Source organism: Chiloscyllium plagiosum, chromosome 19 (genome assembly GCF_004010195.1).
Source record: "Chiloscyllium plagiosum isolate BGI_BamShark_2017 chromosome 19, ASM401019v2, whole genome shotgun sequence".
NCBI classification, from domain to species: domain Eukaryota; kingdom Metazoa; phylum Chordata; class Chondrichthyes; order Orectolobiformes; family Hemiscylliidae; genus Chiloscyllium; species Chiloscyllium plagiosum.
Genome location: NC_057728.1, coordinates 67,705,370 through 67,720,294, shown reverse-complemented (window position 1 = coordinate 67,720,294; position 14,925 = coordinate 67,705,370). Strand labels below are relative to the sequence as shown.

The following is a 14,925-nucleotide window of genomic DNA, read 5'->3' as shown; positions in this document are numbered from 1 at the left end:
CTGCAACAGCCACTCCTGTCCCTGTTCTACCCATGTCTCCGTAATAGCCACAACATCGAAGTCCCAGGTACCAACCCACGCTGCAAGTTCACCTACCTTATTTCGCATACTTCTTGCATTGAAGTATACACACTTCAAGCCACTTTCCTGTTTACAGGCACCCTCCTTTGAAATTGATGCCATGTTCCTAACCTCCCTACACTCCAGGTCCTGCACCCTAAAGCTACAGTCTGGGTTCCCATGCCCCTGCAGAGTTAGTTTAAACCCCCCCACCCCCAAGAGCACTAGCAAACCTCCCACCAAGATTTGGCAGGAATTTGTTCGGCAGGAATTTGACCCAGAGATATACACATTGTTGTTAGGCAGGAATTTGACCCAGGGACACTGATATTGTTCAATATCAGAATGTTGAAAGGTAGGTGGTGCTTGCAGGCGGTGGTGTTCCCTTGTATCTATTACCCTTGTTCTTCTTTGTGATCATGGTCGTGGATTTGCAAGGTGCAGTTTAAGGAACCTCAGTAAGCTATTACAGGCAATAGACGGTATGCATTGCTAAACCAGTGGTGAAAGGAAAAAATGTTCAAGGTGTTAGATGGGATGCCAATCAAGTAGGTTGCTCTGTGCTGGACAGTATTAAGCTGCTTGACTATTCTCGGAGCTGCATTCATCCAGACAAGTGAAGAATATTCTATCAAACTATTGACTTGTGCCTTGTAGGTGGTGGACAAGCTTTTAGGAGTAAGTTACTCACCACAGAATTCTGAGCCTCTGATGGCTTGTCGCCACAACATTTATGTGGCTAGTCCAGTTCGGTTTCTGGTAAATTGTAACATCCAGATGTTGACAGTGCAGGATTCAGTGACAGTGATGTCACTGAAAGTCAAGGATGATAGTTAGATTCTCTCTTGTTGAAGGTCATTGCCCCTGAAATGTTACTTTGCACTTAATAGAACAAGCCTGCATGTTGTTCAGGACTTGCTGCATTTGGACATTGACTGCTTCAGTGTCTGAGGAGTTTTAAATGGTGCTGAACAATGTACAGTCATCAGCAGACATCCCTGCTTTTGACATTACAATGGAGGGAAGGTCAAGTTAGTTGGAATTTGTGAAGGTATCCTCAGGCTGAGATGATTCACCTCCAACAACCACAACTATCTTCCCTAGTTAAAGGTATGATTCCAACCAACACAGATTTCTCTCCTTGGTTCCATGTTTGACAAGAGTCTGTGAGCAAGTTATTTTTAAAGTGAACATCACTTGATAACTCCTCCCATCACTGAGAACAAACTGAAGAACCTCTTGCCTTCTGTGAACAGGACATACCTGGGCAATTTTCCGCATTTGTACTGGAACAGTTTAGCGAGATGTATGGCTAGTTCCGAAGCTTAAGTCTTTATTACCATTGCCAGAATATTGTCAGGGCCCACAGCCTTTACAGTATCAACTGTTTCTTTATACCATATGGAGTAAGACAGCATCCGAGGAGCAGGAGAAACGATGTTTCGGGCACAAGCCCTTCTTCAGGATTCCTGAAGAAGGGCTTATGTCCGAAACGTCGATTCTCCTGCTCCTTGGATGCTGCCTGGCCTGCTGTGTTTTTCCAGCGTCACATTTTTCAACTTTGGACTCCAGCATCTGCAGTCCTCACTTTCACCATATGGAGTAAACTGAATTGCTTAAAGATTGGCATCTGAGATGCTGGGGACCTTGGGAAAGGCTGAGGTGGATCACTCACTCAACGCTTCTGGCTGAAGATGGATGCAAACATTTCAGCCTTGCCTTATGCACTGAAGTCCTGGGCTCTCCCATCATAGAGGAGCCTTCAGGGAGTTGTTTAATTATTCATGTCTCTGATATAGCGGGACTGGAGAGCCTAGATTGGTTTGCTGGTTGCAGGACCTCTTAGTTCTTGTCATTGGCATGCTGCTTGGCATGCATTTAGTACGGTTTTGTTGCTTTTACAGTTTAACATCTCAATTTTAATATGTCTGCTGTGGCTTCTGACTTGCCTTTATACATTCTTCATTTGTAATGATCTCCCTGCAAACTGTGGTTGAATACAATACAGCAGCTGCTGATGGCCCACACTGCCACATGAATGCCAGTTTTGAGATTTTTGAAATCTGTACTATTTACCAAAGCAGTGCTACACAACATCCTCAACTTGATAGTGGGTCTTTGTCCCCACAAGGAATGCGTTCTGACAGACTCCGCACTTATCCTTATCGATAGGAGACAGGCTTTGGAGAGTCATGAGATGAGTTATTTGACAATAGACAATAAGTGCAGGAGTCGGCCATTCGGCCCTTTAAGCCAGCATCACCATTCATTATGTTCATGGCTGATCATCCACAATCAGTGTCCTGTAGGATTCGCTGCAGAATTCCCAACCTCTGACCTACTCTAGTGACCAAAGTAATAATTTGACTGGTCTAGTTTTTCTGGTCAACGGTAATTCCCAAAATGTTGATAATGGGGCATTCAGTAATAGTAACACCGCTGAATGTCAAAGGGCAATGATTAGATTGTCTCTTATTGGAGATTGTCATTGCTTGGCACTAGTGACGTGCAAATGTAACTTACCACTTTTCAGCTCAAGCCTGCTGAACTTGAACTGCTTCGGTATCAGAGGAGTCATTAAAGGTGACAAACATTGTATAATCAGCAGTGAACGTCCCCATTCTGACCTTATGATGGAGGGAAGGTCATTTATGAAGCAGTTGAAGATGGTTGGGCTTGGGGCACTACCCTAAGGAACTAGGGTAAGCTCTAGTGGCATAGTTGTAGTGTTCTTACCTCTCAGCTAGAAGGCCCAAGCTCAAGTCTAATCTGCACCAGAGGTGTAAATTAATGACTGTCTGTGTGGAGTTTGCACATTCTCCCAGTGTCTGTGTGGGTTTCCTCTGGGTGCTCTGGTTTCCTCCCACAGTCCAAAGATGTGCAGGTCAGGTGAATTGGCCATGCTAAATTGCCCATAGTGCTTGATGCATTAGTCAGAGGGAAATGGGTCTGGGTAGGTTATTCTTCGGAGGTTGATGTGGACTGGTTGGGCCGAAGAGCCTGTTTTCACACTGTAAGGAATCTAATCTAATCTAATAATCTCTGTGCCAGCATAGAGTACCCCACCTCAATTGCCATTGGCTTCAGTTTTTCAACAGTTCCTTGATGCCATGTTCGTTCAAATGAGGCCTTAATGTCAAGGAAGGATGTTGTTAAATTTCAAAGGGTTCAAAAACAATCTACAAGGTTTTTGCTGGGACTGGAGGGGTTGCATTATAAAGGGAAGACCTTTTAGAATGGAGATAAGGAGAAACTTCTTTAGCCAGAGTTGTGAATCTATGGAATTCATTCCCACAGAAGGCTGTGGAAGTCAGGTTAGTGAGTGCATTTAAGACTGAGATAGATAGGTTCTTGAGTGTCAAGGGGATCAAGAGTTGGGGGAGAGAGCGGGAGAATGGGGTCGAGAAACGTATCAGCCATGATTGAATGACAGAGCAGACTCAATGGGATGAATGGCCTAGTTTCTGTTCCTGTCTCTTATGAACTGACATCTGTGAAGAGCAATCAGAGCTAACGTTTCAGATCCGGTGACCCTCCCTCAAAACTGATAGTAGTTAGGTAAACATTGGTTTATATGCAGAATACAGGTTGGGGGAAGGGTTAGGACTAAATGATAGGTGGGGATAGAGCCCAAAGAGAGAGAAGACAGTTGGGGGGTGCTACTCTTCAGAGGGTCGGTGTGGACTTATTGGGCCAAAGGGCCTGTTTCCACACTGTAGGGAATCCAATCTAATCACAAGTATAGAGTGGATGATCCTATGTGCCTTTTGCGGGTGGCACGGTGGCTCAGTGGTTAGCACTGCTGCTTCACAGCACCAGGGTCCCAAGTTCGATTCCAGCCTTGGGCGACTGTCTGTGTGGAATTTGCACATACTCCCCATGTCTGTGTGGGTTTCCTCCGGGTGCTCTGGTTTCCTCCCACAGTCTAAAGCTGTGCAGGTCAGGTGAACTGGCCATGCTAAATTGCCCATAGTGTTAGGTGCATTTTTTTTTTTCTTTTTTCTCTTTTTTTAACTCCTGTTCTTTTTAACCCTCACACTACCACCTAACTGCAGTACTGCTTATTTTTTCCCCAGCACCCATGGTGTGTGTGTGCAGGTGTGAGACACAGTGAGAGACACAAGGTGTACGAATCTTTATTCAATTTCCACCACCAGAAAGATAGGAAAACACTCGAGTGGCCAGTGACAAGCACTGTCTTTCACATCAAAGGGCAGTGCTGTGTGATCAAAACAGTGAAGGGGAGGGTAGGGACTAAATCAAAATAGAGTTGGAGGAGGAAATAATGCACTCCACTCCCTGCGGCGCCCACCTCTCCCTGAACAACTCCAGGGTGTTGGTGGACACCGAGTGCTCCTTCTCCAAGGACACCCGGGCCCTAACGTAACCGCGGAAGAGGGGCAGGCAGTTGGCCCTAACGACCCCCATGGGTCTGGATAGGTTACACTTTGGAGGGTCGGTGTGGACTTGTTGGGCCGAAGGACCTGTTTCCACACTGTAGAGAATCTAAAACTCTCCCATGCTCTTGCCCCCAACCCGATACACTAGATCTTGTTATTACATAGTCTGCCATTACACAATACCTACTGTTAGCCACCAACAGTCTCCATTAAAAGCTATTCATTTTCTCAGCCAAATCGTTTTCCACTTTTTTGTCTGTCCAACTGTTCTTCTCCATCTTTGGGCTCTATCCCCACCAATTGTTTATTTCTTATCTCCTCCCCCACTCTACTTTCTGCATATAAACTGACATTTTCCTGGCTCCCATCAGTCCTGAGGAAGGGTCACCAAACCCAAAATGTTAACTCAGACTACTCTTCACAAATACTGCCAGACCTGCTGAGCTTTTCCAGCTTCTTGTTCTTGTTTCTCATTTTCAGCATCTGCAGTTCTTTCAGTTTTTATTGAGGATTATCAGATTAGCCATGAACTCGTTAATTGGTGGAGTGCACACAATGTGCTGAATGGCCTATTGTGTGCTTTGTGAACGTAGTAGGTTTTAAGACACTCAACAATGGTTTCATAGTATCCTAAGGAAACCGTTTAATTTAATTCAAATGTTACTATCTGCTATGATAATTTTTAAACCCATGTCCCCAGAATATTAGCCTGGAGCGCTGAAACGTTTGTCCAGTGACAACACCACTCTGCCCTTGTCCACTCCTCCCAGTAGCAGTACATATTAAATTAGTTTTCAATTATGCACTTCAAAACAGATGAAATCTTCAACACACAATAATTACCTCAAAACGATGCCACGCTACTCACCCAGTGTCCTTCTAGAGTCGCCAAAACCTCTGATCCCAATTTGAGTTTTCCAAATATCTGATTAACATTGTTGCTGTTGCCTAAAAATGGCTGGGGACATGACAATTATTGACAATAAAGCATTAGATGTGAGAAAATACAAGAAAAACTTTACAATATTTTGGTGTGCAGGCAGTTTTCAGTTAAAACTAAGATAAAAGTACCCAGTTAATCTTTGTAGTACTGAGTTTGAAGATATTAGGAGGAAGGTATAAAGGAGACATCAGAGGTAGGTTCTTTATGCAGAGAGTTGTGAATACATGGAATGCGTTGCCAGATGACGTGGTGGAAGTGAAGTCATTTGGTGACATTTAAGCTACTGCTGGACATGCACATGGATAGCAGTGAGTTGAGGGGTGCGTAGGTTAAGTTACTATATTGTACATTAGGATTAAATCTCGGCACAACATCGTGGGCCTAAGGGCCTGTTCTGTGCTGTACCTTTCTATGTTCTAAAATAATCCTAATCTACTCAACCTCTCTTCATAGCTAGTGCCCTCCTGGTGAACTTCCTCAGCACCCTCTCCAAAGCATCCATATCCATTTGGTAATGTGGTGACCAGAACTGTACACAGTATTCCAAATGTAGCCAAACCAAAGTCCTATATTACTGTAACATGACCTGCCAACTCTTGTATTCAATACTCCATCCTGTGAAGGAAAGCATGCCAAATGCCTTCTTGACAACTCTATCAGTCTGCGTTGTCACCTTCAGGGTACAACGGACCTGAACACCCAGATCTCTCTGTATATCAATTTTCCTCAGCGCTTTTCCATTTACTGTACAGTTCGCTCTTAAATTGGATCTTCCAAAATGTATCACGTTGCATTTGCCCAGGTTAAACTCCAGCTGCCATTTCTCTTTCCCCACTTTCCAATCTATCTATATTCTGCTGCATTCTCTGACAGTCCACTTCACTATTTGATACTCCACCAATATTAGTGTCATCTGCAAACTTGCTAATCAGACCACCTATACCTTCCACCAGGTCATTTATGTATATCACAGACAAAAGTGGTCCCAACATGGATACCTGTGGAAAACCACTGATCACAGTTCTCCATTTTTAGGAACTCCCTTCCACTACTACTCTCTGTCTCCTGCTACCCAGCCAGTTCTCTATCTTCTGCAGCTGTACAGGGACCTGATGAGACCACACCTGGAGCACTGTGTGCAGTTCTGGTCTCCAAATTTGAGGAAAGACATTCTGGCTATTGAGGGAGTGCAGCGTAGGTTCACGAGGTCAATTCCTGGAATAGCGGGACTACCTTACGCTGAAAGACTGAAGCGACTGGGCTTGTATACCCTTGAGTTTAGAAGACTGAGAGGGGAAAGGATAGTGGAATCAAGGGTTATGGAGACAAGGCAGGAACAGGATACTGATTAAGGATGATCAGTCATGGTCATATTGAATGGTGGTGCAGGCTCGAAGGGCAGAATGGCCTACTCCTGCACCTATTGTCTATTGTCCATCCAGCTTGTACACCCTGGGCCCCATGTGACTTCACATTCTCCATCAGCCTACCATGGGGAACCTTATCAAACACCTTACTGAAGTCGATGTATATGACATCTACATCCCTTTCCTTATCAGTCTACTTTGTCACCTCTTCAAAGAATTCTATTAGGTTGGTAAGACATGACGTTCCCTGCACAAAAGAAAGCTGCCTATCACTGATAAGTCCATTTCTTCCAACAGTAAATAGATCCTATCCCTCAGTATCTTCTCCAGCAGCTTCCCTACAACTGACGTTAGACTCGCCAGTGTTTAATTATCTGATTATCCCTGCTATCCTTCTTAAACAAGGGGATAACATTAGCACCCGTGTTCAAGGATGCTGCAAAGATATCTGTAAAGGGCCCAGCTGTTTCCTCTTTCGCTTTCCTCAGTATCCAGGGATAGATCCTATCCGGACCTGGTGGCTTGTCCACCTGGGTATCTTTTAGAATGCACAACATTTCCTCCCTCCTTATGCCAACTTGATCTAGAGTAATCAAACACCTCTCCCTTACCTCAACATCCGTCATGTCCCTCTCCTCGGTGAATACCGACACAAAGTACTCATTAAGAATTGCACCCATTTTCTCTGACTCCACGCATAACTTCCCTCCTTTGTCCTTGATTGGGCCAACCCTTTCTCCAATTACCCTCTTGCTCCTTATATATGAATAAAAGGCTTTGGGATTTCCATTAACTCTATTTGCTAAAGATATTTCATGACTCCTTTTAGCCCTCTTAATTCCTCATTTCAGATTCAGATTGATCTTGGTTTCTCAATATTCATCCAAATCTGTTTTAGGTCGCCTAAAGACCTTATGTATGCTGCCTTTTTCCTTTTAGCTAATCACACAATTTCACCTCTCATCGATGGTTCCCTAATCTTGCCACTTCTATCCGCTATTTTCACACATGTCTGTCCTGCAGTCTAATCAACCTCGCTTTAAAAGCCTCCCACACATCAAGATTATATTTTTGATTAGATTACTTACAGTGCGGAAACAGGCCCTTCTTTCCAACAAGTCCACACCGACTCTCCGAAGAGCAACCCACCCAGACCCATTCCCCTGCATTTACCGCTTCACCTAACACTACGGGCAATTTAGCATGGCCAATTCACCTAACCTGCACATTTTTTTTGGACTGTGGGAGGAAACCGGAGCACCCGGAGGAAACCCACGCAGACATGGGGAGAATGTGCAAACTCCACACAGACAGTCGCCTGAGGCGGGAATTGAACCTGGGTCTCTGGCGCTGTGAGGCAGCAGTGCTAATCACTGTGCCACCGTGCCTTCAAACAGCTACACCCAATTTACATTGTCCAGCTCCTGCCGAATTTTGCTATAGTTGGTCTTCCCCAAATTTAGCATTCTTCCTTTAGGGCCACTCTTGTCTTTATTCATGAGTATTCTAAAACTTATGGAATTTTTATGACTATTCCCAAAGTAATCCCCGACTGAAACTTCAACCACCTGGCCAGGCTCATTCCCAACACCAGGTCCAGTATGACCCCTTCCCGAGTTGGACCAATTACATACTGCTCTATAAAATGTTCCTGGATGCTCCTTACAAATTTTGCTTCATCTAAACCTCTAACACTAAGTGAATCCCAATCAATGTTGAGAAAATTAACATTTCCTATCACCACCATCCTGTTGCTCCTCCATCTTTCTCCCATAATCTGTTTGCATATTTGTACCTTGATCTCATGCTTGCTGTTGGGAGGCTTGTTACCGACATTGGTACCGCACCCTTCCTATTTCTGAGCTCTGCCTATATTGTCTCAGTACTCAAGTCATCCATACTGCCCTCCTTCAGCTCAGCTGTGACATCCTCTCTGACCACACCTCCCCCGCCAACACTCCCCCCCCCCCCACAATAATGTCAACATTCATTTTTTGCATGGCCTGACTTCCTACCCAAAGAATGGGAGTAATGAAATCATGTTTCAATTCCTTTTCTTATTTCTAAACAGGAAAGTAGTTTGAGCAAAGGACACAGAATTGGAGGGTACATTCAAAAATTCAGCTGAAGTAAAGTAAAAGGAACAAATAACTAACCTTCAATTTGAATTCGATAATCGCACTGTAGCCAGTTTTCTCACAGGTGATATTAACATGGCCTCCAAGTTCAAGAGTCATTGGACCATAAACAATTCCTATTAAGTAAGAATTTATTAAAAATTCTTGCATATTTTTTCACATCTTGCACATTTTGGATCGAGCACATGTCAATTGCACATCAGATTTTATAGTTTTAATCTTTTGGTGGTACAGAATCTGAGTATTGCTGAAAAAATACATTTTGTTGAGACTTCTTATGTTGTACTCATCAGGACAATTTGCAGAACTATCAAAATAAAGGTACGTTTGTGGCAGAAATGGACATTATAAGGACAGTGCTGAGTATTTGACAAGTGAGCTCTATTAGTAGATGCATGGATAATCCACCAGTTAATGATGACTGACAGTTAATTGTCAAGATTTTAAACTTTTTTTAGGACAGGCATTAAAGTACTGACTGCACCACCTACCCTGTGCCTGCAAAACATGCAATGTCCAATATTAGGTGGACAACTGGACAGCATTTGTTAAATAATCCTGAGAGAGAGAATTTCTGAATTGCATCAAAGCCTGTTGCCTTGAACTCATGGAAGCATTCGAGATGAAAAGCTTTGACAAAATGTGCAATTTTTCAAGAATACTCAAGTTATGTACTATCACGCAAGAATTTGATTCCTGAATTATGCTGTCAACCAATTTGGGATTGAGAGTGTGCTGCTGGAAAAGTACAGAAGGTCAGACAGTATCCGAGGAACAGGAGAATCAGCGTTTCTGGCTGGAGTACGAAGTAGGGCTCCGGCCTGAAACGTCGATTCTTCTGCTCTTTGGATGCTGCCTGATCTGCTGTGCTTTTCCAGCAACACACTCAACTCTGACCTCCAGCATCTGCACATCTCACGGTCTCCCAACCAATTTGGGATTGTCAGTCAGGTTTGCAATGTGGCATATTTTCACGCACTGAAGAAGGGTTACAACCGAAACATTGACTTCTGCACCTCCTGAAGCTGCCTGTCTTGCTGTGTTCTTCCAGCATCCTGCCTGTATACTTTCATGCACTGGCAGTCGCTCATATTAATATGCAGGGCCCTGTTCTCTGCAGCCTTAAGGAACAAGGACACACATGTTTCAACTCAACAAAATGGGTGACAGCCATTCTCCGGCTCATTTTTCAGAAGCAATACCATGACCAGTTAACTTACAGGTTTAAAAACTGAAGCAAGTCCTTAGCACTTTCACTAGTGAAGCATGTTAAGACCAATGTATCAATAGAACAACACTGATTAAGGTAATGAAAAATAAAGTGACAGTATCTATTTTTACTGTGTGTAAACAGTTAAGCAGAAAATAATGAGAAATGTATAAAGATACAAAACCCAAGACGAGGAGGAGAAATGACAAACTGGGATGGAGCTTTTATATGGAGGACTTCCAACTTCAGCTAAATGTAGTAGTTATGCTGCTTGGGGAAAGCAGGTGGAGTCTTCCAGTTTACAACTTTGCAATCAGTCTCTAGTAATATGTTGCAATTCTTTTGGTGTGACTGAATCAAAATTTGGAAGTACCCTCCTGACAACATAGTGGATCTACCTTTAGAATATGAACTGCAGTGGATCCAAGAAGGCAGCTCACCATCACCTTCTCAAGGCCAGCTAGGGATTGATAATGAATACCGGCCAGCCAGTGATGACCACATTCCTCGAGTTAAAAAAAAGAGAACCTACAGGGTGACCCTGACTTACAAATGAGCTATCATACAGGAGTGTGATTTTAAAGACCCGAAATACAAACATTTCCTGTACTGACAAAGGGCTTCTTTATATTATCCTGCATTGTGTTGACTTGCACACAAATCAGTTGGCGAACGGACTCCAGAATAGAATCTGTTCACAACCTGTGGCCTGCCTGCCTAATTGTTCCAAGATTGTGCTGGTTGAGGTTGGTTGGAAAGCAGTAAACTGGAAGAATCTGCTCACTTTCATGAAGTGTTATGCTTTTGGCGTAACCATAGTCTGCCTGCTCCATCAGTGAGATCATAACTGACCTGTAATTCAAGCTTAATATCAAGAGTCTGGTAACACAGTCCATATGCCATGTTCTAATGTGACGAAATCCATCATTTGTGAGCTGTGACTTGGTCTGCAGTGTTAGCGACTAAAATAGAAATCAAGTCCAGGTTTCTGGATGATTGGTACTGACTGGTGAAAAAAAGCAAACAGCAGGCTGCCAGGTCATGCTTCAGTCACTGTATGCAAAGCTGTGTATTTTGGCAGTGCAGACGTACTGAGGAGCTGGGACTTTTCTTTTATCAGATTCAACCATATCACGTACTGGAGTGTTACAGAATTAAGAGGAAGCTATGCTTTTCAAAACATTTGTGAATGAAGTTCTGCACGATCATGCCTTTTTAGTGATAATTGTATTCTTCAAGTTGGATGAAGTAGTGTTATTGTCAGAGGCTACCTGACAGTCAAAACTTCTCTAACAAAGAGTAATTAAGCTCTACTGGAAGAGCTTAGACCAAGTCACACGGCACCAGGTTATATTCCAACAGATTTACTTAAAATCATAAGCTTTCAGAGTGCTACCCCTTTGTCAGGTGAAATGGAGGGAGACACACAGACACAGAATATATAGAGAAAGTTAGAACTGGAAAGGACAGCACATGGGGCATATTAGCTGGGAAATCCAAGACCTGGACAAGACTCAGGGTTGGAGTACTGAGTTCAAGTACTAACAAGATTCTCTCTAACAAGAGAGAATTCATCATTAGCCCTTACCATTCAATGCCATTACCATCACAGAATTCCTACTTATTAAGGTACTGGAAGTGACCACTGGCCAGAAACTAAACTGGCTCAGTCAAATAAATACTATGGCTACAAGAGCAGGTCATAGGTTGGAATTCTACAATAAGTAACTCACCTCAAGACTCCCCAAAGCCTGTTCACCATTGTTAGGCACAGCTCATGACGGTGTTGGAATATTGTTCACTTAATTTGGTATTCAGCATCAACAACATCTAAGAAGTTGCAAACCATTCCCAGCAGAGCTGGGCTGAGGAGTGGTAGAATGGAGTTCAACCCTGCCAAGTGTGAGGTTGTCCATTTTGGAAAGACAAATAAGAATGCGGAATACAGGGTTAACGGTAGGGTTCTTAGTGAGGTGGAGGAACAGAGGGATCTTGGGGTCTATGTTCATAGATCTTTGAAAGTTGCCACTCAGGTGGATAGAGCTTGTAAGAAGGCCTATGGTGTATTCGCGTTCATAAAGAACCTACCCCTGACATCTCCCCTATACCTTCCATCCTTCACCTTAAATTTATGTCCCCTTGTAACACTCTGTTGTACTTTTTCCCCGGGTACAACAGAGTGTTACAAGGGGACATAAATTTAAGGTGAAGGGTGGAAGGTATAGGGGAGATGTCAGGGGTGGGTTCTTTACCCAGAGAGTGGTGGGGGCATGGAATGCGCTGCCTGTGGGAGTGGTAGAGTCAGAATCTTTGGTGACCTTTAAGCGGCAATTGGATAGGTACATGAATGGGTGCTTAAGCTAGGACAAATGTTCGGCACAACATCGTGGGCCAAAGGGCCTGTTCTGTATTGTTCTATGTTCTATTCAGGACAAAGCTGCATGCTTAACTGGACCCCAGCAACAATTCACTCCCACCAGCAAGAGTGACTAGTGGCAGCAGAGTGTACCACTTATGCATTGCAGAAACTCACTGAGGATCTTTCAACAGCACCTTCTAAACTGACATGTTCTACCAACAAGAAGCACAAATGAGTAGACAGGACCTGCATATCTGGCCTTGCACTGGCGCTGAACTTCATATATGGCACCGCTCCATTGTCTGTAGGAAGAACCTTTTGGATTAATGGCAACAACTGATTAGGATAAAATACCACCGGTGTAGACTTTGCATATTTCAACTTGGAACGGCTTTAACTTGTGCTAATTTCTGAGATATTTTGGCTTTCCTGGCAAGTTTGAGATAGACCGCTCTACCCAAGAGTCACAAACACTTTTACTTTGGTTAGACCCTTGGATGACCTCCTTTCATGTACAAGCTTAAATCATTGAATAAGTCACAAAATATGACGAGCAGTAGCAATAAGTTTAAGTACTTAAGAGATTGCAAAGTGCCACAGCTGAGAAAGCAGTTTTGCTTTTGAGTGTGTGCGGTTATTATCAAATTTTTCTTTTATTTTTTTTTTTTTGCTTTTTTTTTATATAAAGAAGATGAATGAAAAATGTCTCTGCCAGGTTAAGTAAGAGTCGAAACATATTCTGAAAGCTACTTCTTTTTTTAAAAATGTATTTTTGGCAAGTTATTAAAGCACAGTTTGCAGTATTTCATGTTTTACGTTGTCACCACAACTATTCATCTCATCCACGTGAGGATGTACTGGTTGATTGCTGCTTTGGGGAGGTGCCCAGGTTTCCAATGATCCAAAGCTGAAGGAGGTGTTTTGGATACTTTAATGGAGGAGGCCCTCAACAAGAACATCCAGGTGGAACTGGATTGTGAAATCCAGCAACTGCAGATTGGGGTCTTCCATCTCATCTACCTCATATTATTCCAATCATTTGGTTTGTCTCAAGCACCACCTTATTTTTAATATTTTGTAATTATCTCTCTGCCTCAATTAATTGGATCATAGGTTATCCTTCACTTCCTATTCAGCTGTTTACATTTTACTCAAGATGTCTGACACTTTTGAAAACCTGCAGAGACTTGTTATTCAGCCTGTCAACACACCTCCCTCACATCATTTGCACTACCTTTTGATCTCTCTGTCAATAAATTCTACGCCTGTGTGCTTCCCTTCACTTTACCTAATGAAGGAGCAGGAAAGCTTAGGATTTCAAATAAACCCTGTTGGACTATAACCTGGTGTCATGTGACTTCTGACATTGTCCACCTGAGTCCAACACCAGCACCTCTACATCAGGGAGGAGTTGGATGCACCAATATGGTAAAAAGGACTAAAGAATATGAGGGAAAAGCAGGACGTATTATTGAGTGGGATGATCTGCCACGACCATAATGAGCAGGCTCAAAGGGTCGAATGACCTATTTCCACTCCTGCTTTCCATGTTTCTACATATTGATCTGGAAGAAATGCAACTTGAAACTAACAAATCAGCAAAATTACCTTTACAATGAGCGTAGGGCATACTCATCACATAGTCTTCCCCTCGGTTGAGGAAAGAAAGTCTTGCTTCACCATCCAGTATGGCAGATAATGAATTACCTGGAATACAAAAGAAAAGGATAGGTATTATTTCTCAACGTGAAAGTCTTCCCGATGCAGTTTATATCTAAGTAGTGATCCAAAGTAGGTTCTGCAGTCTGTTGTTTCATTCCACCACAACAACTTTCTTTCCAACTCTTCTTGAGTCATAGAATCCTACAATGTGGAAGCAGGCCATTCAGCCCAACACCTTCTGAAAAGCATCTCACCCAGACACACCCCCCCTACCCTATCCCTGCAATCCTGCATTTCCCATGGCTAATCTACATAGAACATAACAGCGCAGTACAGGTCCTTCAGCCCTTGATGTTGTGCCGACCTGTGGAACAATCTGAAACTCAGCTATCCTACATGATTACATTTTCATCCATGTGCTTATCAAATGACCGTTTAAATGCCATTAAAGTTAGTGAGTCTATTACTGTTGCAAGCAGGGCATTCCACGCCCTAACTACTCTGAGTAAAGAAACTACCCCTGATATCTGTCATCCCTCTATTTAAAGCTATGTCCCCTTGTGCAAGCCATCACCATCCAAGGAAAAAGGCTCTACCTGTCCACCTTAGCTAACCCTCTGATTATCGATATGTCTCAATTCAGTCACCTCTTAACCTTCTTTTCTCTAACCAAAACAGCCTCAAGTCCCTCAGCCTTTCCTCTGAAGACCTTCCCTCCATACCAGGCAACATCCTAGTAAATCTCCTCTGAACCCTTTCCAAAGCTTCCACATCCTTCCGATAATG

The 14,925-nt window shown here is 43.2% G+C and overlaps 1 protein-coding gene across 10 annotated transcripts in view; it reads right to left on the bottom strand.

Moving 5' to 3' along the window:
* Positions 1–14,925, bottom strand: part of osbpl8 (oxysterol binding protein-like 8) — a 416,034-nt gene that overhangs the window by 81,168 nt on the left and 319,941 nt on the right. For all 10 annotated transcript variants that reach the window (XM_043708791.1, XM_043708786.1, XM_043708784.1 and 7 more), the window contains 3 exons: positions 14,086–14,184; positions 8,927–9,024; positions 5,329–5,418 (listed from right to left, as the gene is read on the bottom strand). In XM_043708791.1, the coding sequence (XP_043564726.1) occupies positions 5,329–5,418; positions 8,927–9,024; positions 14,086–14,184 (287 nt within the window). The remainder of the gene's footprint in view (positions 1–5,328; positions 5,419–8,926; positions 9,025–14,085; positions 14,185–14,925) is intronic.